The sequence below is a fragment of the Antrostomus carolinensis genome, unplaced genomic scaffold (assembly GCF_000700745.2).
Source record: "Antrostomus carolinensis isolate BGI_N321 unplaced genomic scaffold, ASM70074v2 scaffold19956, whole genome shotgun sequence".
Classification (NCBI taxonomy): Eukaryota; Metazoa; Chordata; class Aves; order Caprimulgiformes; family Caprimulgidae; genus Antrostomus; species Antrostomus carolinensis.
In genome coordinates, this window is record NW_010322735.1 from 32821 (window position 1) to 60231 (window position 27411).

The 27411-nt window shown below is 42.8% G+C and overlaps 1 protein-coding gene across 1 annotated transcript in view; it reads left to right on the forward strand.

Moving 5' to 3' along the window:
- LOC104526801 (lipoma-preferred partner homolog) overlaps positions 1-27411 on the forward strand; it is a gene marked incomplete at its 5' end in the record, with an annotated part of 118289 nt that overhangs the window by 32812 nt on the left and 58066 nt on the right. Inside the window, one exon of the mRNA XM_010170354.1 lies at positions 13661-13784. Within this exon, the coding sequence (XP_010168656.1) occupies positions 13661-13784 (124 nt within the window). The remainder of the gene's footprint in view (positions 1-13660; positions 13785-27411) is intronic.

Sequence of the window (27411 nt, forward strand, 5' to 3'; positions counted from 1 at the left end):
TGCTCCTGGCCAGACTCACTGCATACTGTCTGGCTTCTGGGAGGTTTTAATGGGGATTCAATACTAAGTGCCAGATGGACATTCCTGTGGACCAGGACAAAAGAAGTCCTCTATTTGTCTAACACAAATATTTACAGCCCATACAGTGGATGCTCTGAATGTGACCTGCCTCACGCACCTGAAGTCTAAGCTGGAGATACAGCATCTCGGGGGTGGTAAAAGGGCAGTCACTGTGCCTGTTTAGGACCCAGCTTCTTTGTCATACTTATTTCAGAAAAAAAGTTTCTTTGATTTAGTGGCTGGAACAAAACCATAAAGTAACTTAATACTACACATGAGCTTCCTTTCCTGTAGGTAGCTTCAGCCCTGAAGATGATCCATAGGGCCTTCAGCTGGCTTTGCTCAACTCTGTTGCAGTATATGTCACAACTGCTATCACAATCACAGAAGCATAAACAATCAGGCTGGAACAGACTTGAAGATCTGTCTGCTGCTCAGAGACAGCATCAAGTCTGCCTAAGCCATTCTTCACAAATATTTGTTTGTTCCTACTCTGAAAAGCCTCAGTGATGGAAATCACAGACTCTCCCTAGGCAATCTCTTCCAGCATTTTACTGACCTCACTGTTTTTTCTCCTCCACTTTGCAAACCCTCTAAAGTGTGTGAGTGATTTGCAGATGTGTGTCCTACACAGGGAGGGGCCCTGAGCCCCCTATTTAATAGTGTAAAGCTAGTGCAGGGGGGCAGAAAGGGAGCATGGAGAGCAGAATACATAGTTTTGAGGGAAAGAAGAGGAAGGAGTCTGGAAAGTGTTTGACATTCACAACTTTTTTCTAAGTATACTTTTGAAATTTGCTTGACTCTTAGGAGTAAGCATAGGTGAGAAGGGATGTGGAGGAGGTCCTCTCCAAGAGGAAGCCAGCTTCTCAAAAGGAGCAAGGAGAGAGGAGGCTTGAAAAATGGGTTAATCTGAGCTGAGAGGTGGTAGCAGGAATCCATGAAAACCAGACTGAGAGGGGCCCCGTAGTTGGGGACAGGGACTTTAACTAAGTAAGCCCTAGAGTGTCACCTGCAAGGAAGCAGGTTTCAGTCACCAGTATCCCCAGAGACTGGGGTCTTTGTCTGCAGTATTTGCTCTTGATCTAGCAGCCTGGGAGCTGGTTTTCTTCCTGTGTCTTAAGTTCCTGTGAAAGACAAATGCAGCTGAGGGCACAGGGGGCTGCAGTTAGTCTGGGCCAGGCTTGGACCGCCTTGTTGACTCAAATAGTGCCTCTCGACCAGCCGATGTACACCTGAGTACATTGCTCGCTTTGGCATGCTGAGCTAGATCCTCCGCTGCTGTGTAAATCAGTGAGTTCCGTGGAGCGACTCTGATTCGCACCACCTGAATGTCTAGCCCATCCTTTTCAAGTAAATTCTGCAAGCAGAATTATATATATACCTCTTTGTTTTTCCCCTTCAGCCTTTGCTCAGTCAACCTGCGAGCTGCTTAATCATTAAAAAACAAAAGGGCTCTGCAGTTGTTGTTGTGGTTGAACAGGACACAAAAACGTTTTACAGACAAAGTGATCTTTTTAATACAACAAAGTGGTCCAGGCACAATGTTATGTCCTGCCACAGCCCTTAGCTTTCTCAGCAATAATTGCACATGCCACCGCCTCTTTCGGTTTGCTCCATTCGCCACGAAGGACTGCTTGACCAATTAGCGAGATAAGTTAGTCTCTCGCCCAGGAGGTATGTGGACAGCCTTCTTAGCTGCATCTCTGTTACATGGAGGAATGTTTTGACAGCTAAACATGGATCTTGTTGAGCTGTCAGTTCTGCTAACTCTCGCAAGTGACTCTTATTTATTGAGCCATCAGGCTCTTCCTGACCCCCTCAAAGTCAGCCCCAGCCTCACACAAAAGACAGCACAGAAATACAGCTCGAGCGTGGCCTTCTGAGCAGGGTGAGTTCCTTCAAGCATTTGCTGCCTTGAACAGTGCAGATCATTAGGTCTGTATGTCAGTGCAGTGGCTGCTGCCAGCCTGAGGGCGCAGCTGGGGAAATTCAGATTCCCTTCCTTAGTGCATAGCCTGGTTTGGCTGCCAGGATATTGGGTCTTTTTAAGACACCAATGGCAAAGCAAAGGACAAGGGAAAGCAGTAGAATGGCTCTGGATCCATGGAGCCCCCCATCCTCTTCTAGCTCCAGTGCTGAGCAGGGAATTTCTTCTCCTTGCTCTTTACTCCTAACCTGATCTGGGTTGGAGACCATAGGTACTTCTGCAGTGCACGCACAATCCCCATAACACAAGTGCCTATGTACTTACCATCTGGAACATCATGACCCCAAAGTAGTGTTCCATTTGGCTGGAGAGTGTGCCTGCGATGGACATGGGATCTTGCACTAGATGCAGCAGGGCAAGCGGAGAGAGGAGCATGTGACTTTTGAACCCCATATAACCCTTCCATGTGGGAATCAAGTGAAACAGGGTGCAGTGCTCTGCTCTGGGTGCCCACCCTCCCTGGTGCCCATGTGAAAACACACATGCACATGTGTCTGGAAGCATCTGACCAATCCCACAGTCTGAAACTGGGTGGGTTTTGGTTAACATTGGATAGTTCTAGTACAAGGGAGCTGATTCAGTAAAATCAGCTGATGTTGACACCTCTTATTTGATCTTGCTTTCCTGCATGCTCCCCGCTCTGAGGATGCTGTTAGTCTATCCTTCTGTTTCATCCATCTCCTTTGTTCCCTAAGCCACTCTCCTTCATGCAGTGGGTGCACACAGCCTGCTCTGTGTGGGCTCTTGCCAGCTCTGGAGGCTACTAGCCAGGTTGCACTTTCTTCTCTTTTCTCTTGGCCTCATCCCATCCTCTCCTCTGATGCTGGGGTCTGTCTCAAATCCCCTGCTGCACACTGCCTTCTGACTGGTCTTCCCCTCTTCCTCTTCTTGCTAGCGCTTCTCTCTTGCCTTTGTAGATCTGCCTTTTTAAATTGTTATGTTTGTGCTGGAAAAGGCTAGTTTGCTCTTTCCCTTGGCTCTTTCCCCACCCTCGTTCCAGCTCTGACCTTGACCTCTCTGCTCCTGTGGCTCTTCTCCTCCAAGGGCCATCTCCTTCCGTCTCTGCAGGCAGGATGAGTAGCATCTGCAACAGCCATGAGTAGCACAGCTAACTAGATCTTAACTCCTGTTCGAGCAGGTTGAAAGGAGAAGGTTGTGACCCTTTGAATGTTGAATAGCCACAGTGAAACTTCCTGCAGCATTTTTCAATAGCCCATACGATTTGTCCACCAGGTAGGACATGCTGGGTCCTCAGCCTGAGATTCTCTCTGAAAGAAAAATCATTCCTCGTCTCTTACTGCCCTTTTCTCAGCTCCCATTTCCCTCTGACTGTGGGAAATTCCTGAGCAGGGACAGTGTTTCAAGGGAGACTTGGAGCTTTTATCTGAGTAATACTTAACTGCCCTGGACTGTATTAGAGGAGAATTATGACTTTGTTGAGAAATTTCTACTGCTGTGAGCCAAATGAGAGATCATTTTCATAAGTACATTGGGTGAAATAAATGATAATCTAGATGACGAGCATTTACCCTGGCCTTTTCCCCCCAAGTGCAGTATAGAATTTGGCACTGCTTTGTTCTGAAAATATTATTTCTGATTATCCTGAGGTAATTGATAGTGAAACATGTAAAAGTCTCTTCTAAAGCAGCAGTGCTTAGGCTATCAAGATGACGTTCACTGGAGGCTGCAACACTTTGTTCTCTCCTCCTTCTTTTCTTATCTATGACTCTCTCTGCTCCTGATGGCACTGTTTAATTTCACCACCTTTTTCCTTACTGCCAGTGTATCGTATCCTCTGCCTGATAGTGCTCAGTATCACAGTAGCACCTGTAAGTACAGCTGATGCCTTGTGGATGTGGGCTGCACCGCGAGCTTGCTGCCAAACACTTTCCCAGACTTGAATGCAGACAAGTAGCATTAGGTCTGCAAGCAGACTACCCACTTTTGGTGGACACCTCAATTTCACAAAACTTGAGAGGGATCTTTAAGTTTTTAATCACCAGTCATTGTGATTAACTTCAGACTGATAATTCTGTGAAGAGGCCATTGTTCTTGCTTGGGCTGGGGGTAACAGAGTCCAGGGCTTCCTGGTAGAAGTGGTACATGTGAGCTGCTGTGGGCCTCAACACTGACAGTCCAGGCGATTGCTCCTCATGAATTAAATAACACATCTTTGCAAGTGGTGCTTGACATGATGTTAGATGGCTGAGCTGGGATTCAGGTGACCTAGAGATACCTGCAGAGGGCTCTTCATGAGGGGAATTAATTGGTTTAAATGCAGTAAAGCTTCAGTCTCTTAAAGGTGTATAAAGCAATTGAGCAACAAAACTATCCATATAGATGATATAAAATACAGAGACGCTCTAACTCAGGCAGAAATTAGAGGATGAACTCTGATCTTTACTGCTTGCTTATTGTCTTGAGCTGTGTCAGTACCCTTTTAATACTCTTCCCTACAATCTTTCCCTTCAAGTCCTTGAGGTGCAAGCAAATGAGCTCCCTCTCTGACTCTGAAGAGTAACAATCTTCTCATTATTTTTTGCAAATTCTCTTTTCTCTTGCATCACTAGAAAAGGTATAATTTTGAATATTATTTTGTCATCCTTGAAGCACACCTCAGCTGAGGGTCAAGCACAGTAGATGGCCTGGACAGAATCCAGATGTCTGGACTGTTTGTTAAGTTTCTGCCTTCTTTGCCCTGACTCAGTCACCTGAGAGACTGAAAGTCAAATAAAGGATCATACTCAGCACTTACACCCTCTGACGTGTTCGGAGCTCCCCATCCGCTTTCCAGAGGAACTTGTACTCATTTTGTTAAAAGGGGTTGGGACCCTCCAGTAACCACTTCAAGAAACATGGCCTGTGCAAAGCTAAAATAATAACAGCAAAGCTCTTAAAGCAAAAGCAGCTACACATGATGAAAAGAGAGCAGATGATTCTGGGATCAAAACATGAGTAAAATGGAAAAGTCTTCCAGTTCCGAGATAAGGAAGAAATTTCTGAGTCCAGCGGGAATGCGATTTGCTTTTGCCACACTATTGTTTTTGCTAATATTATTCTTACCACTTTTATTTATACAACAGGATCACTGAAGGGCGTATTGAGAGACCAGTGTTTGTTTTGAAGATGTTATAATCTTAAAAGGCAAAATGTAGGCACATGTGAGTGGAAGGAGGCACAACTTTGGCTACCAAAAATAATTAATAATAGTCATAATTTCTACTCATTCAGCATCTTTCATTCAAGGATCTCAAAGCATTGTGTAATCAAGAGTTCATTGAGACTCTCAAACTCTCTTGAGATAGCCAAGCATTATGAACACCATTTATAACAGCAGGGTGCAGGATCAGACTGACTAAGAATGTTACTGAGGACAAAATTTGGGAATCCTGCCCTCCAACGCTATGGATGCTGAACCAAGCACCCACTCCAGTCTGAGAACCTTTTTTTTTTACTGTAATTTATATATAAAATCTTTTAATGTTAAGCAAAATATGTAGTCTTCATTTAAGTCACTGATGTCTTGGGAAGTGTAATGGCCCATGTCACCGTTGACTAAAAGTGAGACTACAGATAGTGGCTTAAACACATTTGGTTAACCATTTGTTTGCTGTTATAGTTTTCACATGAAAAAAGTTTAAATTGAAACCTGTCTTGGTGATGGAAAGTGATGTGATTTTAAGTTTCTTTGTGTGTTAAAACAGAAACCTAATTTGCATATTTTAAGTATCTTTTCTAGCATATTCAGGCATCTGGCAAGAATGCTATATTTAAACTGTTAATACAGTATGAATGCAAGTTTCACATGCAAAATTAGTACCATTAAAATTGTGAGATTTATTTTTCTTTTGAAACAAGTGATGCCCCAGCTCTTCTGGTTTTGTTACCTGATAAGGCACTGCAGCTGGGACAGCCTATTTTTTCAATAAGCAGCGAACCTGAACCGCAGGGCAGGTGGTGCTCGTCACACAAACACCCAGTCCAGCCCCCAGCATCGCGCGGTGAGTGGCGGTGAGCTCCCTCCTCGCTCTGGTCCACCAGAGAAGGCACTGCACTAGAGCTGTGTGTGTGTGTAAGCCCCTTGTGCAGTGCCATTTTTCGTCTGTGAAAATGATTGAGCTCTACCTTTGTGAAGTGTTTTGCAAAAGAAAAAGTTAAAAAAGAACAAAGCTCGGATATTTCCTTGTGTTTTAGGACTGCTGAAGGAGAGTACTTTTTTCAGTGGTTGTATTATGGCAATGAATTGCCTGGGCTAGTTGTGTACTATGTGAGCAAACACATCTCTTTTCATCAGTATGAATTTTGGAGCATTCCCATCTTTATTAGGTGTGCCCCAGTGCTTGGTGTGGGAAGCTTGGGAATGTGGCTTCGTTGGTAGGAAGACCATGAGACGCGCTTTGGAGTGCCACTCGTTGTGACCAGGGTCCCCCACAGCTCTGTGTCTTTCAGTAATGCTACCTTGGTTTTACACAAGGGAGCTCTGTACAGGTCCTGAAGCTCATCATCTCCCCAGGCAAGAAGCCCTAGGTGGCAGATGTACAGCCAAGATGACAAGAAGCGGATTCAAACCCATCTACAGCACTTCCCTACAGGACTAGGGCTTGGAGACTGTCATCTCCTATGGATGCTTATGGCTCCTATTCTGAAATGCAGCTTTTGACCTGCTAATAGCAGTAAATATAATTCTTAATTAATTAACGCTTTGAAGGCAGCCCTGGAAGCCTATGGTGTTATGACATAAAGAGGAGGAGTACTAATAAGCAGCCTATAGAGTTTTTACTGCTGCTGATGGTACATGGGAGTAAGAGAGTGCTTGACTCTGAGCCCAGATAGATGTGGAAAGGAAAGTGGCTTAGAGCAGAATAAAGCTGTCAGTCATGAAACAAATAGACAAGTAAGTGTAGGACCTCCTGATGTAATTTTATGAAGCAGACCAAGCTCTTCCAGCCAAAACATAGGGCTAAAATGATGCAATCTCTTTATCTGTATATTGGTAGAATGGTGAAGCCTCATTGTCTGTCTCTGGTGCCATCCAGCTTGTGCCTTGAGTTCCAGGCTTTTTAAAAAAGTGCCTAAAAAGTCTGTTACCAAAGTAAGTGAGGTTAATAGGAAAATACAAAACAGAACAGCCTGCTCCCCTTTTCATATGAGATAAGCCTTGACAAGTAAAGCATATATGTGTAATGATAGGGCCAAGAGGCCCCAGGCAAGATCAGGCACTGCTGCACTTGTTTCTTTATATACATATAAGCACTAAGGGGACATTAAAATGTAGTATTTTATAGGTATTCTTATTTGAAATACAGTTTAATCCAATGTTTCCTGAGATAACATGTAAAAAATTTATTACTTGGAGATCTGTTTGGTTTTCTTTTTCTAATGAAAAGAGGTCGGTGTTGCTCCATAAAAATCTAGCTCATCTACTCTTAACCCTGAATATATCAACAAACCACAGTGTCCAGCAGAAACAACAGTTCTCCATAAGTGGAAACTGTCATTTAACACAGTCATGCTCAGTGCAGAAACAAGCAGCAGATAGTGGCATTTACAGATGATCCAACTTTTATAACACCTAGCAAAAATAACCAGCCCTTCCAGATTCAAAACTTTAGTGAGAATGTGAAGAATAGCAAGAAAAGCTATTTAGTCTGTTTGCATATAATAGAATACAAGCAATTAGAGGACAAAGCAGTCATGCTCATTTATTTCTGTGCTTGATTAATAAAACACTGTTACTGTGTAGTCACTTACATCGCAGAAGCTTTGAGAGCTTTGCAGGCCATGTTTAGTTAAGAGAGAACTATTGTTAAACCCATTTTAGAGAGTAATTAGGGTGCATGTGTAGTGATCCTGTTGACTTTAGTATCAATACACCGAGACCAAGATTTTGTTTTCATTACTATAAGCTGAAAGCTGGGCTCCAGAGAGCCAAAAACAGGCATCTGTATGAGCAGCCTGATTTTCAGAAGTCCTGGGAACTTCTCAGCTATTTAATGTTTTTGCATTCTGGCTCTGTTGTCTTCCTTTTAAAACTATCTGACAAGATACCTGCTCTTCCACGTGTCTGCATCTCAGTTTCACAGTGTAAGAAAAAGATATTTGGGCAAAATTGCAGGCTGTGAAGTTGAAAAGGAGAAAAATATTTTAATTATTATTATTGCTTAAATTCTGTGTAACTTACTGTCACAAGAGATTGTTGAAAGTAAGAGCTTAGCAGGAATAGAATAGGACTGGGAATGTGCATGGGTAGCTAAGTGAGGATACGGTTACAATAATGAAGTTTAAAAATAAAGAAAGATATCTTGTAGAGCTTTGAAGTAGTTACAAAACTGTCCTAGTTCAAAGCAGGCCAGTGTTTAACAAATGAGGGCTCTGCTGCCAGAACTGCCCATTCTGGATTGCTGGTTTGCTGCGGGAAGCGATGGCAGGGCAGGTGGGCAGTGAGGGAACCGGTGGCTTGTCCCACTCCGGCATATCCTAGAGGAGACCTCACTCCTGCCTGCCCAAAGACTTGTGATTTCGGGCTGCTGGGGTGAGCGGGAGGGCACTGGTGGTCAGTGGGTACCTCCTCGTGCAGGGCAGCTTCTTCAAAGGATCTTGATGAATTATTCTCCAGTGAGGAGTAGACCCAGGAACATGCGTGCCACAGGGAATCTAGGCAGAATTGTCTTTTCAGGAATCTGTATGTAACTCTGGCAGCTGTAACTTTTCACTGGGAGAATAAATCAAGAATTAAAATATTTTTTTTCCAGTGCATCTCCTCTGTAAGAGAGATCAGTTGGCCTTAATTATAAACTGAATTACAGCTGCAGGCAATCTTAATATTTCTTTGGGAGCTTGACTCATGAGGGATGTGGCACCATGCTGGATTTTTTGGTCTGAAAGTTTGTGATTGTTTTGGACAGTCAATAACTTAAATGAAAAAGTATGGTCTTTGTCAGGCCATTGAATAAAAAATGTGCTGTGATGCTATTTAACTGTTTATTTAACTGATGATCAGTTTTGGTGAGTGAAGTGAAAGGAAAGTGCTAACTTTATGCAGATGAACAAGAAAAAAATGAAAGGGAAAGTAAGTATCAGTGAAAGATGTTTCTGGCTGCCTTTCAATTCCAAATTGGGCTAATTCTACCTTCTGAAAAGAAGATAATTTCCACGTTTCTGTAATTGGGAACACATAATTGAAGTTATTTTCTCAGAGAGGAGCAGCTTCTACAGCATTTGCAAATGGACAAGAAAAATGACCACATACAGTGCACTCTGAATGATGGTGTATTCATTGCAGCATCATCTTCAGATGGTTTTGCAGATTTTTGCACTGTGGTTTTTACCCATTCGGGTAAAATTTTATATGCAGATGGGGAAGGTTCATGTTGGCGAATGCACCGCACTAACTGCAGAGCAACCTTTTCTGGGCAGCCATTACCTCAGAGACAGCTGATTACCAGTGAGGTCTGGAGTGAAAAACATGTGCCAGAGAAGTGCTGAAACAAGTATCAACTTTATGTACCAAAATAATTATTCAGTGATTCCACACAACTGCTTCTTTTGACCTGGCTTTTTAGGAACTGAACTTTGACGAGGAAGATGAGCCAGATGTTATTGCAGTGCTCTGAGAGTGGCACAAGCGATTAACTCACTTCCTTTTGTTTGTAACATGAAGATATTTTCTGCCATGGAATTTAACCCTGTGAATGCTGGCATTTTCCTAAACATCCCATTGACTAAGCATGCAGGGCAGTGTTTATTCATTAATGCATTTGCATCTGCATGTGTGACTGCAATCATCATGCTGTTCTCTGAGGTTACTCCTTGTTTGATAGCAGTAGCAAAAGTTGGTCTCAGGCACTCCTGCTCCCAAAGCATGGTCCCTCCTGCTAGCTTTTTGCTGACCAAAATTCTTTTCCATTTTCCTGGATCATTTTATCATCCCTGATGTTGCTTTGGTTAGCCAGACAGAGTGGTGCTCGGGGAATTTGGGAGACCGTGTTGCAGTTTGGCGCAGACCCCAGCTTTGAGCAGTGTCTTGCTAAGGAAGTATATATTTGTGTGTATTGAGGCCATCACGGAGGAAAGAGAATGGATGAAGATAGCTGTGGTAGATTAGACAGCAAATTGGATTTCTAGACAGATGATCATTGTACAGATCAGAAGAAAATAGAGGAAGTTTAATAAACAACAACAGAACTCTGTTTTGTAAGGAAAGCCAGAGTTATATTTTTACCCTGACCTAACAAAGAAGGAGGAAGGAAACTGTTTTGCTGAAATAAGCATTTCAGATTGGACTAAGGATACACTTTTCTCTCTATGTTTGTGTGCGTGCATGTCCCAGCAAACTCAACAACGTGTTCATATGCATGAAATGCATTTTCCTGGAGGCACATAGTCAGCATGTGCCATGCGAGGAGGAAAAAGATGTGCCTAGCACTGCTTAAATGTTGGTCAAAAAAGCATAGTATTTTAGTCAAAATAAGTTAAAGCATCTCATAACATTGTGGTTGGTATTTGTTATTTTTGCTGACATTGGGTACTGGATAAGAAATCTGCCTGGTTGGAAAAGTGCAATGTAGATAAAATACGAGAGCAACCTATTTATTGTGTGTATGAAGCAACGTGGCCTCCAAAACCAAAGTCAGACAGAACTGAAAATCTGCAGATTTTGGTCTTTAAATGGCACAACCCAAGCTCGTTGGCACAAGCGGGACCCCCGATTGGGAGATGTGAGAAGCCAGTGTGGAAGAGAGGAAGAGGTTTCACACACCACCTGCTCAGGTTGTCCTGCCGAAGCCTGGCAGGTGGTGGCCTGCAGACGTGGTGGCTTAGGGTCAGAGAGTGGCTGGTGTAGGTCTGACGCTGAGTCTGGCACTGGGGGGCTGTGTGTGCGGCTGAAGATGTGCGGCTCACAGCAGCCTGGCTGCAGGTTTTGTCTTTGCCTTAGAGCCCACATGTGATAATGGGCAAATCACTTCAGCTCCGTGCATCTCACTTCCCTTTTCTGTGACCAGACAACAGCTCATGCCTTCTCTTTTGGTCCATTTATACTATAAGGCCCAAGGGTAAAAGCAGCGTTTCAGAAGATGTGTGGACAGAGCTCAGCAGAAAGGCTGGAACATGGTGCTTCCACACATCCCTGCCGCACTGGTGATTGCTGATGGGGGAAACACAGGGATGGGGGCCATTGTCAGCTTCATGCCATACTGTCTTCTCCGTGCAAAATCTAGGGAAGGGGTGGCAATGGTCATTCCTTTCTGCATAGAAACTGAAATAGGTACAATAGATGGAATAATATTTTAAGAGGCTCAGTTGCCAGATTGATTTCTCAAGCTAATAAATCCTTGGCTGCACTTGCTGTGTTAAAATATATGTTCGGGCGAGATTCATGATCAGCTCTTAGGAACAAGAGAGCAAAGGGAAAAAATAGCTTGTTCCAAGATTAAATGCTTTACATTTGGCACCTTTAATTGGCTTATTAATAAACCCTTTTTTTAAGGGTTATGCTATTTATTATTTCTGATTAAATAGTTGCCGACTAGCCTTCTAAAAACAGCTACAAAGCACTGGCTAAGGGGATCTGGATGTGCTAAGTCAAGTACCTGGCTCTGAAACTCCTAGTCATATGAGTGGCCTTATCCCCACCAAGATGATACATACCACAGAGATGGCACTTACATGACTTAGAAATCAAATGCAAGTTCTGTCTCCCCATATGAAAAAATATGGGCCTGTCTCCATATAAGCCATACAGGTCTGTCTCCCCATATGAAAAAATAAGTTGTGGTAACCCAAACACATCACCATGATTGCACCTGTACAGTAGAGTTTACTGAGCTGTGTGTGGACGTTCAAGATTTCCAGATGTTCAACAGCTTCCTCAGAACAACTGCTAGGCATCTAGAAATCCTGGACAAATGCACAAAATCCTTGAAAATTGCTCTGAAGAAATCCCTGAGTCGAAAAAGAAAACGTCTCTGGGAAAAACTGAATGTATGGTAGCTCCAATCAATGTTCTCAGTCAGGGAGGCTGAATGTATAGCAAACAGACCTTGCCCAGCCCTTCAGGGAAATTCATCCAGCCTGGGGCTTATTCCAGGTGCCCTTTCTTGAAGGGGACCGTGCCACCCATGTCTCTTGTGCACCGCGGCTACTCTGTTAGCAATTGGTGGGCAGGCAGTGAGTACAACCTCCATATTGTGTGTGTACATCAAATCCAGCTCTTCCAGGGAGTGCAATCATCTGCTGCACTCATGAGTGCAGTGCCTGTGAGATCGATCAGGTCAACAAGTGAGGGGGTGATGGTGTACAGCTTAGCATGGGCCCTAGAAAAATAAACATGGCAAGGTCAGGAACATGCAAGCGCTTGATTTCTGGGAGTGGATGATTGAAGTATTATTGCTAAGCGCCGTTCTGAGACCTTCTCTGCATTGATTGATGTCTCATTTCAAATCTCCTTCTTGCCTGAAAGAAAAAAGCGTGAAAGCATGTAGTTAATTCTCTTGCAGTGCTTTAAAGCTGCTGTTCTCTGTTGAACATGACTGGCTTAATAAAGATTCATCATGTCAGATGTAGTCTCTGTAAGCCAGGTAGAAGTGGCCAGTGTATTGTTTCTCCAGTGATTTTACATTTTCTTCCCATTTCAGTAGGTATGTAGCATGGAAAAATGTATCCTTGTAGACTAGGGCTAATAAGTTTCATATCTAAGGTCCAATCCTTGTTGAAGGCAGCAATTAATCAATGAAATGACTTGCTTTACTGAAATGCTGCATTTCATAAATAAGTTAGTCTTTGCATGCAAGTCTTTCAAGAAAGCAGTGCACGCAAGGAAAGCTGGTGTCAGCATTTTTTAATCCTGAAATGACCGAGTTTCTCATTATGGACACCAAACTTAGCTTCTTCTAAGAAACTTCTAGGCATGAGACTATTTTTGTGCTTCTCAAAATATGCCTGTACTTCTGCTCTTTTCCAAGGAGAAGGCTCACTGAGACAGATTGCAAATACTGTATGCCAGCTGTTAGCATATGAAGGCCAAGAGGTCTCAGTTTCTAAGCACATATTAAAACCGTTGTATCCCTTGTACTAAAAATCTGTGGACCAGCTCCTGCTCTCACTAATGTTAACAGCAGGATTTTTGTCAAAACAAACAAGAAGAGAACATAACTAGCAGCTCGGGATTATCTGTCTTTGTCCATATATTCCACCACTGTAGGAATGATTGTTCTAGCATCTTTTATATTGTGTTGTTAAGTGATGGAAGCTTTTGCCAAATCTAAACTGAAATGCTTCCAAAGCCTTTTTCAGTGTTGGAAAATGTTTGTATGAAGTTATCCTTGGAATAATTTTCTCCTTTATTTATTATTATGTGCTACCTAGTAGACACCTAATTATGAGGCACAGAATTATTCTCATTCTAGGAGGATATATAGCACTTTACTGGATGTTTTTAGGAGTCCATTTTCATTACATTGAGTGAGATGTTTACTTGCATGAATCCCTTGGGTTATAAAAAAAGCAAAAATAAGGCAAAGAATTAAGTTCAACACTGAACAGCCAGTAGACCCTCTTACTGTAGGGGAATGTTTTTATACCACATCACAGACTATTTGTCCTTTTTTTTTCCAGAGTGGGTATCCAAGCTCTGGACCTGCATCAAGCACTCCTGCCTTCAGGCCTGAGGATGAGCTGGAACATCTGACCAAGAAAATGCTGTATGACATGGAGAATCCTCCCTCTGATGACTACTTCGGTGAGCAGTGCCACATCACAAGTGTCTGTAACCCCTTTCTATATTTACCAGGTTCGGTAACAGGGAGGCCTGACAGCTGCACTGTTAATGTAGTGACATTCATATTGATGGATTTGCCTTCCATGCTTGGGCTGGAAGTGTAATCATCCATAGGAATTCCTCTGTAATTTCAGCATAAATCTCATGTGCACTTGCTGTATGTTTATAGTCTTTCTGGTTACATGCTGGTTCATTTTCACACCACCTGTCCCCAGCTTCTAGGCTACCGGGCTGAATTCAGGTGTGATGCCCTGTCTTGCCCATGTGCCCCATCCCTTCTCATTGAAGCTGCAAAAAACCTGGCAATGTAAATGTGTTCTACTCCCAAGGCATGGATTCTCATTTTCTGTATGCTGGCATAGATTTAAAGGAAATCCCTTTTGAGTCAATCAGGTTGGTTTTACATGGGGACCCGTTGGCCCAGAACTGGATCCAACAAGTAGGAGGAAGACAAATGTGAACTGATTGGCTCATAACCATGTCATCTTCCTTGCCTGGAAAAAGTGGATGATTTCCTTTTTAAGGAATGGTATAGAGCGGAATTATCTCAGGCATCTATAGATGTAAAATATGTATCTTGCCTTTATGTAAAACATGGGTGATATGTGCTCTGAACTCTGCATTAAAGTCAAGAGCCTTGGGCACATTTGATGCATGTTTTTTGTATCCTTAGTTTCTTACAGGCTTGGGTGATAGTTCTGTTAGGAAAGAAGGTACTTTAGTTTGTAGAGTTAAAGGCTGAGGTAGGCCATTCATTTTGTGTTCTATATCTTCTTTTATTTCATCATTTCTTAAAAACTTTATCTAGTTTTCCCCCTAGGACTATTTGGTGTAGACTGTGGTTGGACCAAAACATTTCTAGCTTAAAGAAACTTTCATGGTTTGGTTTAATCAGAAGGCAGGTGGGAACAAGGTTTCACTAATAAACAGTGACCTTGCAGTGACAAGGATCTGATTACATGAGAAGGTCAAGATGTTCTTCTCATCAAACAAACATTCTTGCAGTGACAAGGATCTGATTACATGAGGTCAAGATGTTCTTCTCATCAAACAAACATTGCCCTTGTAGATGGGGTTGATATCAGTCCCCACTCTCCATCAGGACCTTCCACCTTCTATGGTCTCCACCCTCACAGATGAAATGTCTTCTCTATAAACATTCATAGTCATGAGAGTTGATGACTAGCACAGATCTGAGGTGTGAGCAAGAATGACTAACTGAAGGGAGGATAACCAGAGAGCATTTTCTCTGCTGCTGCATTTGACGTCATCTCTGCTCATATCCATTTGTGTTCACTCTCTGATGTTTTAGAAGTGAAGCAACAACCGAACAAACATAGCATGTATTTAGCCATTAGCATGGGTGGGCAAGAGGGAGAAACTTTTTTCCCTGCTCCCTTCAGGCAAATGGCTGAAGTCCTGAAGCATGAGATTTGATTAGAATAATTTTCTTAATGCAGAACTGTGAGGGGCAGGAGCTGGTTCATGGACCAAAGCCCACCCATTTCTCCTCATAGCCCAAGAAGGTAGGCAGATGAACAAAGAACTTGGAAATTCACAGGCTCCAAGGTCAGAAAGCACCTTACCATCATACTGCCTGATGTCCTACTCTCGGTTTCTCCCAGAAAAATGATTGAATCATGACTTAAAAAAAAAAAATCTAATCTTATCTTAAAGACTTCAAGAAATGGTGAGTCAGCCACCTACCCTGATAAGCTGTTCTAGTGATTATTTTTCCTCACAGCTCAGAAAATTGCTTCCTGAAGTGGGAGCTTTAGTTTTGTTTCGCACTTGTCTTTGTGAAGCTGAAATGCTTGGGTTTTGCAGACTAATACTGTATCACTAAGATGGCTCTGCTCTGGTTGAGAGTGTGATACATCAAAGTTTTTTCATCCAAAAGGATGCATAGCTCAAAGGGTTGGAACATAAAGTCTCCCAGCGTTAGGTCATCCATTTGGCTACCAGATGGGTCAGACCAGTGCCATGCCAATCGCTCTTAATTCAACAGGAAAATGGAAAGGTGGCTCCAGAGCATTCAGAAATTTTGCCAGTGTTGTTTATATAAGTGGTAGCACGATCAAAGATGGAATAATCACACACGATGCAAGCTGGAAGATGAAAACCAAACAACAGCCCTAGTCTACCTCAGGCAGGTAATGGTTAATTACAAGCTGCACCCGATTGATCTAATTGCACTGAGTCTATGCCACTGAAGGTCATCTCTGAAGCGGTGTCTGGCCTTGCCATTCTTGATATGCAGAAGAAGTTGGGCTGAACTCCCCCTAAGCTCTCTAAGCATGCTGTGCCCCATTTGGGAGACACAGCCACAACTAATGATGTACCTGGTAAGAAGAACTTAAAAACAAAACCAGCAGTTCTGGAGCACAAATGCTTTTTATGATTGGATAAAATGAAAGAGGTGGGCTGCCCTCATGCTCCTAGGTTTGTTCCAGCCTGAGCTACTCCTAGGGGACGATGGTCTCTGGAGTCACAGTGGATGAGGCCTTTTGATATGATAGCGCAGGCCGGGAGTTTTGTACTAATTCTGACTATGTCAGAGCTAAATACCCATCTACTTGAGCTGTCAGCCAGTGCTTTTCAGTAACGTCATGCTCATGTGGAAAGAACAAATTAAGTGTGGGAGGAATAAAAAGAGTCTTTCAGCTTTGGTTAACTGTCTCATCCGATATCTCTGCCTTTGTTCTTTATTTGTTTAGTGTGGTAGTGTGGATTGTACAAGATTCATATGGCACATTGATCAAATAATCAGAAAAAGGACAAATGGGCAGAGACATTGACTCTGATTTGCATTAAATATCTTCTGCCTGAGGTCTAAATGCCATGGTAATTGTAGCATACCAGATAGCTGTCAGCTAATCACTTTTATTAGTTTGAATTTAGAAAACTGGATTTCAGCATATTAAAAGTTGGTTAAGAGCAGATAGGTTTTGAATTGAGGAATCTAATTAACCTTGCTAGAAAGCTGCAAGGCGTTATATTAAGTCATGAAAATAATTTGTTGGAATAATTACATTTGAACTGTCAGGCTGGAGAAAGGTCATTTTACTTGGCCCGTCAGCACTCTGGGATCTTTTCTGTAACCATCTTCCTTCTGCAGTTTCACTTGCTGTATCTCTGGTTTTCGGTCAAGCCATCTTGATTCTGGAGTCAGCATGGGACGAGTGGAAGTTCCTGGGGAGGGAGGAGAAGTAAGAGCCACTAAAATTGTCTCTTTGCCCTGGAAATGCCAGCTGGTAGTGCTGGCAGACAAAGTGAGCTGCGTTCAGGAGCAGGACAGCCAGCAACCCCATCAGGTCTGTGCTCACTGCACCTCTCTGCAGCTTCCCTAGGTGGAAATTCCTGAAGGTTGTTTCAGAGTTGGGGGAACTGTTGTAGCCAGTGATAGCTCATGCAAGCACACACAGCTGGCAGCACGGCGTGGTTCCCTCTGCGTTCCCCGGGGAGCCCAGGCATATGGTCAGAGCCAGAAGGAGCATACTGGAGACCTGCTTTGGAGCAGCAAGATCATGGTTGCAGCTATTTGTTGCCTAGACCTAGCACAGCAGCATGATCCAGTCACTGGGAAATCCTCTAACTGCCATTGTCAGGGCAGTGCTTAAGCATGGAAATATCATCACTACACATAATAATTAAAAAATCACTGTGAATTTTTAGGAGTTAAACATGCATGTTGGTTTTTCTGCCTAACTTAGTTTTGTTGAAAGGCCACACTACCACACTAAGTGTAAGCACCCTGATCTTTGGTGTATGTCCCCTCCTACCCTCCTGTATGTTATGGAGTGAATTATGGAGTGACTTCTCCAGGGAAGTCCTTGGCAAATCAGCAAATTGAAGTCTCTTAAGTCTAAGCTACTCTTCCTTTGCTGCTGATTCAGTTGCTGATCTATGGTAGTTGGCTGTCTTTAATCAAATCCCTTTTTATTAGAAAGAATTCCCAAATGTGTTATGCACTGTGCAGTAGAGATGTTTTCTCTCTGTCACAGCCCTCCCTGTCGATAAATTTACTATTGTAGATAGGCATGTCTGATGTGTTGGGGAAAAAAAAAACACAAACAAAACCAAAAACCTTTGTGGAGTGGAAACTGGGTAAGGTTAGGGGAGGAGAAATGGATATTTTCAGGAGATCAGGATGGAACTATCAAAATTATTCCTTGGCCACCACAGGAAATTAAAGCCCTTGATTTTGCATTAAAAAACCCCCAAATTCACACACACAAAGGACACGCAACTGTTCTGGACCACTATTTCAAGTCTTATAGAAAGAAATTACTTTTGGCAGCTTATTAGTCTCTATCACCATGCAGACAGTGCTGATTAAGACTGGAAAAGTGCCATCGGGGCCCCTCATCTCCTGTTGCCTTCTAGATTATGTCCCAGCTATGTCACTTCCCACAGCAGAGGAGTTTCTCTTTCTGATGGGAAGAAACTTTTGCTGATATTTTACTGTAAGTACTCAGACCTACCAAAGGAACCACCAGTTTTATGTATTTGATAATGTAGCAATTTCCTTTTGTGGTTCCAGTGTGCTGTACAGATGCACCTGGGGAAAAGAGAGGTACTAAGATGGTCCTGGTGAAAATACTCAGTTTGTGCAATAAAGGGACCTTGATTTGTCTGAGAGCTGATAATTCAGGATATGTAGTTTTCTTATGTGTATTTGCTGTATGCCCTGACTTTGACAGTGGGAGAGGTGGTGCAGAGTTAGGCTGAGGAGCAAGGCCAACAAGCAGGATGCTTGACTTCCTTTTCTACTTCTCATCCTGACCTCCTGTGAGACCTGTGGCAGATCATTTTATCTTTCCAAACTCCTTATTTTCCCCCTTCACTCTATTTGCAGGACACTTAATCTGCATAGTCCTTCAGACAGGAGCTGATTAACAGTAGCAGTCGTATGAGTGCCCCCCACAGAGAAGCCTTCACCTTCAATGGTTCTTTCAGATGCTGTGTCACAGTTAAGACTAAAGAACAGTAAGTGGCACCAGTACTGAATCTGTCAAGGCTCTGTGAACCTTTCCACTCGCTGTCTTTGCGTCTCCATTAGGCTTCCATTCATAAGATAAAAATCCTTCACTAGGACCAAGGACCTGGTGTCCAAAGGGTGTCGAAGGTGTTCCCTAATTTTACTTCTTGAGAGGCAGAAAATAGGTTACCATGTAGCAGTCCAAGTAACATATGGGAGAAAGTGTGGTAGAATCATAGAGCTTCAGATGAGGAGGCACACTAAGTTGTCCAGGTGCAGCTTCCTTCAGTTCATGGTGTCCTTGTTTCCTTTGACATGGCCCTGTGCACTGAATAGTTCTAGTGTTTCTAAACTGAACGTGTTCTGCATTGCATTTCAGTCTTCATCAGGCATTTCCGTAGCCTCTAAGAGGCTCAGGTAGCCTCTTAGTTTCATCTGAATTACCACCAGAAAAAGAAAATGAAAGTTGTCGTATCTTGCCTGTATTCCTAGGTCTCTTCTGAAAAGGTTATCATTAAAAGATGCAGCTTATTATTATTACAGGAACATAATTATATCGTAATTTTCCCATGTAATGTGATGTGTCATCATGCCTTTTGTTTAAAGGCAGGGTTTTTGGTGCAGGATAGCGTACATCCTCATCTGAGCAACATCTGCGTCGGAAAACAGTAGGGTAGATTTTCAATGACTGACGAGCCGACAGTCATTTTCTGTTATGTAACCGCTCACAAAAGCAGGAAGAACAGATATATAATGGGGACCCTTTTCGCCATTGTAGTTCAAGTTATTACTTTTTATGTTCAAGCCATATTCCAGCATTTGTGCACAGGCTACAAAGGCTGGGAGCAGCCTGGGCTCAGGGAGGTCATAGTGTGGTGCCATCAACATCCAGCTGCCCTCTTGTGGCCTGCTGCAAGGGGACTCACTCTCCCTCTGCTCCCCAGGGGCTTTAATTACCCTGGTAAATGGCTTTCAGAGCCTGTTTCTTCAATCTCACTTCTGTCAGTGCTTGCCACCCCCGTCTAGCTTTCTTTCAGAGAGTCCTGTGGTTGCCAGCATCCTTGAACAGCAAGTGCAGGTAGAGTTTGGAGAGCAAATTTATAAGGATAGTCTCAACACAACCCACAAAGTAAATTTTGGCCCACAGTTCCAAAGTGGGAAGAGAAAAAGAGAGGACAGTGAGTGACTGGAGAGCAAAATGTACCATGTCTACATGCATTTGTCTCTAGCCATGAGAAAGGCAAGAGAAAACAGGGACGCAGAGGCTGAGAGCTGTTTAAGTTGCTGTTCAGTATTTGAAAGACTGTGTAAATGGATTCTTCCTGCTATTGATGTGATCCATGTTCTACTCTGCAGTAATGGTGGGGAAAAATGTTTTGTGAAGCTAAGAACTTATATCTTTTTATGCCAGTGATCTTAGTCTTATAAAGTCTTGAGTGCACATCTCTTAATGGAGATCAAGTAGTCAGGAATGAGGGAAGGTTGCACTCCTTTAAGGCCTGAGCACCTGGTATCCAGGAGGCTGGAGACTCACATTCCCTTTTTCCTCTTCTTATCCTCACAAGAGCGGACAAGACTTTCCATCATGAGTGTTTCTGAAGCACAGTCTGTTTGAGAAATGAGCACTGCTTCACAGACGTGATCTAGATCTGGCATCAAAACCAAAATTACTCTTTGTTACTGTAGGTGATAAAATGCCAGTTGGAACAGGTAGCAAGCAGCATTACTTCCTTCGTGTTTTTAAGTCTCTGGTTTAGCTTAAATTGCTGAGAGTCAGCCTAGACATATTTTTATTTTTAAACAGAACTGATTTGATGCAGAAGTCATTTAATGGAGAATAAGTACAGATTGCCAAGCTAGCATTTTGGCAAAGGGATCTCCATGATCACCTGTGTGCTGTGAAAGAAATGTGGGTTTCCGGCCATGAGTGGAATTAGGTTTGTCCCAACAGTCAGTAAATGAAAGCTGATTGTTTCCTGCTGTCTTCTAAGAGGAGTGGAAGGTGATAATGAAGTATCAGGGGTGTGTCTTTCTAAAGTACAGCAGTATTCTACAGGACTCTTCAGCATGTTTAAAAATGAACATGCCCATTGGAAAAAATAAATCCATGAGGGTGGTAGATATTTCTTATGTTGTGATAGGGCCCTTAGTATGCTAGGAGCTGTGCAAATTGATAGCAAAGCTCAGTCTCCTGAAAAGACTTTGGACAATGATGAGGCTACTCGCCAAACCCCCAAAACATAGTAGTCCTACATGAAAACAAGTAAATCTTTCTACCTTTATTTGAGAAGCAGTTCAAAGAGAATCCAGCTTGTTCATGATAAACTTATATGCACAAAGTAAACTCTCTATGGACTGAAATGTCTGAAGAATTGATAATGAGCCATCAGGTCTTCGGCTGCAGGTCATTAGTCAGTAACTAGCTCAGGTCATTAAGAAGCGAAAGTGTGACCTACCTTATGGCTGTTTCCTGCCCCACATGAAATGAGTTGGCTGGTCTCAGGGGGGTTCTCTGTGGATACGTCATCATCTCACTAAAACCCATAAATTGTGGCATCTGGAGGACCCTTGGTTGGGAATCTCCTTGAGGATGCCAGGAGCTGGAGGCAGACTGTTAGTCTAGATACATGTGGGATGGAAAAGGCTTGTTCTCTCTCTCTTCCTGTTACATCTGTTTGATAGACATGAGTGGAATCAGGAATTTCCATCCAGGATTTCATAAGCACTAAATTATCGTGCACAAGTATTTTAAGAGGGGGTGTATGTATGTGTGTCTATAAATGAGTGAAAATGTTTTTCTAGATTATAGTTTTGTACAAATAATTTTCACTTCAGATAGAGCTTTGGAGTGTTTTAAGCCTCAAGACATTCCCTTTTTTTAGTAGTAACTTTTGGCTAAGCTGTGGCAAGAGATACAAGCAGTCAGTTCTGGAGCTGGTGTTAGAAACTACACTTCCAGCTGTGTAGTCCTGGACAAGTCTTTGTCCCAGTGACATGAAAACAGTTCGATTTCTCTTTGTTTTGAGTTAGTTATGCACATGACCTGGCATAAATGAAGTTTTTTGGGTTTAGGTTTTTTTTTTGCTTTTTTAAAACTGAAAAAAAGCTCACCTATTGTTTGAAGCTGGTTGCACTAAATTTGCAGTTGTTTCCATGTTATTTTTTGGCTTATCTGTAGTGCAGTAACATCTAGGGCCTGCTAGCAAGACTGTGGTCACGCTGCTGCACTGTGTGCAAATTAAACATGAAGTAGGAAACAGTATGCATCCGTCAGAGCTCCCAAACTGAAAATGAGGCAAGGACTAGGAAATTATTATTGTCCTTAATTTACAAACGAGGGGCTGACTGGCAGAGTTTAGTTGACTCACCCAGAGTCATGCAGAGAACCAGTAGCAAAGTGGGAATTGAGCCTAGAATTCCTTCAAGTTTTGTGCCTTACAGCTGTGGCCACACTCCTTATTTTATGTGGAAATCAACAAAATGGACTCGTGAGCCTTCTTCTCTGATGAGAAATCACAACCTGTCTGAAGGCTGTTCCCAGCATTTAGATCACAAACACTATTTTCCAGGGTTAATAACGTGGCTGTGAAAATAAGAAAGGGGGAAAAAAAGCGCTCCAGAATCACACTTGGTAATTTTAATTGCTGTTAATATGATGTACTCACTAATGCTATCACACTTCAGCCTTTAGATAGTTCAAGGCTATTAGGAAAATCGGTAATTCTCCATAGTAATCTGTTACTTTCCAGTCTAGCAATCGCTGTTCCACAGGGGTGGGCGGGGGACACAGAGTAGCATTTGTTTTTTCTTCTTCTGGTGGCATTCATCTCATGCTGTCTTTTTTGACATGGTGGTTTGTCTCTTGCCGGTAACTTTTGTGGGGGTATTTTGAGTGTCATTTGAAGTTTAGTTGGGGGGAAAGGCCAGATTTTATCTGAGAGTGAAATGTGGTAAAAAAAAGAATTAAACGAGGCTGTCTCATTTGCTGAGTGTTCTCCTTCAGCCTATTCTCTTCTGATGGAAACACATCAAAACTATTTGGCTTTTTTTTTTCTTTATTGTTTTTTTAGGAATCGTTTTGACTCAGATTGTGTGAGATGAATCATAACCCACTTTCTCATCTGAGATGTGCAAAAAAAAATTAAAAAAAATTCCAGCTCTGCTGTCAATGTCAGCATAATCAATACAGTGTTTCTCAGTGGTGCAAAGAGCTAGGGGAGGATTAAAAGAATGAAAAGAATCAAAAGTAGCCAGACCTTCCTGCCACTTTTACTGAGCTACACTGTTTTCATGTCTGCAAATGCACCTTGCGGTTCGTCATGTCATCTTGGACATGAACACAGTTTTCACATCTCTGGTTACAACCCAAGGTCACAACCAGGGCTCAAAAGTCAGGAGACTGTCATCCCAAACTGGCAGGCAGATCACGAGAAGCCAGCCCTGGCAGACGTTTGGGATGCTACCAGTAGCCGAGAGTAAACCTGTTTCGACTTGTGAAACTTGTCACCTGCCTGGACTGTGCCCGCGTAGATTTTGTCAGCTGGTTAGGAGAGTGTGGCAAAGCACCGTGCCTGTCCTGTGGCCCTGCCTGAGCCAGCCCTGTTGAGGGAAATGGAAAACTTCAGTGGCAGCAGGATCACTGTGGGTGCAAACCGGAGATGGGAGACCACATCTGATACCTCGTCACCAGCTTCCATTCATGAGCTTGCTCATTTGCATTTATTTTTTTCTTCTATTTTTCTTGTGTGTCTGCCAAGGCATACACAGAGATGTAGAAATAGTTGCCTCTGATAGTGTGAGCTAAGAGTGAGAGCTTAACCCCTGAAAAACTATGTTCACAGCATCAGGGTCAAAAGGGGACAGCACAGGTAGGTGTATGGGTTTTAACAGTTGACGAAATTAATCTCCACATTGAGCAGAGTGGTTCAGTAAAACATCGAGGCAATAACAGACACCTTTGCAGAGAGTTTAGAGATGTGGGTCCAACCATCTTCCAAAGCGTAAGACACTGTCCACAGCTAAAGACATGCACCTGGACTCGAGATGTGAATGATTTTCTCTTATAGATCCTTCCAAATTACTGTCCCAGCCACACAAAACTACTTGTTTAAAGCTGTGAATCAGACTGTACTCAGTTAGCAGCAGTATTCAGCTTTGATATACAATATCCTCAACAAATTCTGGTTCCAGACAGTATCGTGAGAGGTTAATAACTTACTATCTACTCAGTACATATTCTAATTCTGTCTGTGCTGTCAGGGGCAGACTGGGGAGATGATGTGCAACATTTTATGTGAGGGTGGGCTGGAAGTAGAGAAAGTTTTTGTGGAGGTTTTGGCTGTTTTTGTTGTCATTTAAAATTACACTGTGAAAAAAAGACCTTTTAAAATGCCAGTATTTCCTCATTATCTGCTTGCCCTGAAAGGCAATTGAATTCAGCTGCTAGCTTCCAAAAAAACCTGCAGAAAGCCCAAAGTCTTTTACCTTGACTTTTCTCTTGTGTTCATGAATGGCTGGAACATGAAAATGCTGACTTTCCATCTCTTTTTAATGTGGGGACTGTTTGTGATCACATGATTGGAATTGTGTCTGGCTGAGCTTTCCTGGAGGGAGACATTTGGAAGGGACACTAATGTGGGTCATTTACACTCTGCAGAAGACTGTCATGTGCAGTCAGCTCTTCTGGACAGGAAAGTCCTAGTGATTGTCATTGCCATCGTGGAGCTAATTCTGATCATGTGTTCTCGCTGTCATCTCCACAAGCCAGGCAGCTGCTTCTCATTTCTGTCCCGTGGCTGAAATTAGTGAGAATCCTAAAATGCATATATATACCTCTGTGTGCCTGCATGTTCATAGTGCAGGATGCTACATGGACTCTGGATTCTAATGGTGTTCCCTTCTTTCCATCTCAACATCTTGCATCAACTGATCCAGCCTTTCGATGCCTACATGGTCTTGTGAAGTGTGACTATCATCTCCAGTGTTGGCAAATCCAGTGTGTGTGTTTAGAGGAGGGAGGAAGGTGTGGAGGAAAAACAGGACTGGGAAGGGTATGGCTACAGTAAGAGTGGATGTTTGAGTGGGAAATTTTAAAATATTCCATCATTTATCTGTTAGTGTCTAAAAACATTGGCTTCTTCTAAAGATAAAATGGCAAAGCAGAGGCTTCAGTGTGTCATGCTTGTGTAATTCTGTTTAGGCCACTATGGATGGGCACAACCTACAACCATAACCTCTTTTTCTGTGTATTGTCAATCTCCATGAAAGGCAATGAGAAGAGGAAGGGAGTGAAAAAGGGAGATTGCTTATGGTCAGAATTATTTCCACTGTTTTTTTCAGAGGCATAATTCAAAAGGTGAAGAAAGTGAAGCATGTGCACTGCAGATGTGCACAGCTGGTGCATTGCCATCTCTATGGCATCCCTTCTTCAGAAGGGTGACTGAAGGGAACCAGAAGGGCTGTGTCAGTTATATGGCCAGCTGCTAGTGAAAGCTTGTCATTTAAATTCTCTCAGTCTCTTTCTGCACTGTGGTCTCTATACAGAGTGAGGAATAGAAACTGCTCTGTTTGCTCACGCAGGGGGCAGACACATGCTTTCAAATCTAGAGGGCTTAGGTGTAAAGCTACGCAGATAATGACTTTCAGGAGCTTTAGCAGGAGGGTCAGAGATGGACGTCTGATAAGAAGCCACCCCCAAGGTTAGGGCAGAGAGACATTGCTGTTCTGAGGTTGTAGATCTATGTGCTGAGCTAGCCCTTGTCATGCCATGTTTGTGAGTAAAGGGCTTTGTTCATAAGACCTATTGATCTGAGTGTGACTTGGTCTTTTAAACAAAACCAGTACTTCATAGAAAGTCAATTAGTCTTGGGATCTTGGTGGTTTTTCTGTTATTTCTTTGCTCTGATTATAGCAGAGCATTGGGTGAGGAACCATAACTAAGCTGTTTCAGGTCTGCCAGCCTCGGCTTCCTTGTGTTTTGTACAATTGCAAGGTGTTCACACACAGTCTCACTGCCTATTGCCCTTTGCAGAACAACTTCCTTTCATTTAGGAGAGAAGAGAAGGCGGCTGACCTGAGACCTTGAGTCTCTTGTAAATGACCAAAGTCCTGAGACTATGAATAACAGCTGTTAGGCAGCAAGTAGGAATGGTGTGCATCCCGCAAATGTCTGATTACAAGAGCTGTTCTGGCCTAGGAAAATTGCAGCTGTTCGGAAGAACAAGTGACATTTTACCGGATGATGTTTTGGAGCATGGATAATTGTGACGCATAGTGGGTCACATCTCAATAGGTGTGTGTTGACTAGAAGATGCTCAAACTGACATCAGCTAGAGGTCTGGCTGACTAAATATAGCCTAAGCTCTCGGGAGATCAGTGTGCGCAGTGGCTTCATACTTGTGCCCTGAGGACAGGGGAGAACAAAACAATATGCATTGGAAATCACACTATAAAATGAGATATTCATACTGTTTCCCCTGGGCAAGTGTTTGCTAATTTGGGAGCTCTTAACTAGGAATATCCCACGGTGACTCTCAGTACCTCAAACAGGGCTCATCTGAAGAAAAAGTTACCAAGTCTTTAGTCTGTGGTTTCCAAAATGCCGGTTTGTCTCTTTCTTGTTATGGAGAGGTTGTTTTAACTTTCTTGTGAAGCAGTACTGGAATTCAGACTTTTTCCAGGTCTTCTAATGTTTGGACATGGATTTGAACCTTAACTCAAATGCTTCTGGAGTGATCTGGTCTAGAACATGGGCTGTGGGCTTCCCAAGAGCTGCATAATGCGTGCTATTTCACAGGTCCTCATCTGTGCAGAGGCTGTGAAGGGGATGATGGAGCAGTGCAAAACAATGAAAGTTATTTCCAAAATATTTTAAGTCTCAAACATTTGCATTGGGTCTCTCATTGCTGCAATTCTGTTTTGGATGCTCATTTTTGCAAGTTGCAGCCTTTCACTGGGAAGAAAATCTCCCACACAATTTCCTATGCTGGGGTGTGAATAATAGCTTCCCCAATCTACCCATCACGTCTGACTTTGTCAGCATAACAGAGTTGCATTGTTTTATGTGCATATGGAAGCCAACTGACTTAAACCAGCACTGGCTTTCTGGGATTGGTCATATAAATTCAAAAGTACCTGAAATTGACTAAGTTTACATCAGTTAAAATCAGGCTTGGGATGGACTGAAACGAGTGTCTCTACATGTACCTCAGATCTAAATTTGGAGGTCTAATGGATTTCAAATGCTTCTGTTATCGCATATAAACAAGTTCATCAGTTTTCCCTACTGTCATAACAAAGTGCTTAATGAGAATTAAATATACTTGCTGTCATCGCAGTAAACTCCATGTATGTAGGAAACTAGTAAAGAGCGCCCTGAAAGTTCAGAGCACAACACTTTGCCAGGTTTCTTCATACGGAGGTTGCCGTCATTGGTTCGGGATGTTCAGAAGGTTTTTCAACACCAAGTTTTTGGCCAACGCTTCTAATCCCTGCTGATGACAGCCTTTCCTAATGCCCGCTCAAGGACATTGGACTGGCAGGACTCATCATGACCTGTGGATATCGGATCGGTCCCTTTCTGATTCGTTCAGCCCTGTCACGAGTAGG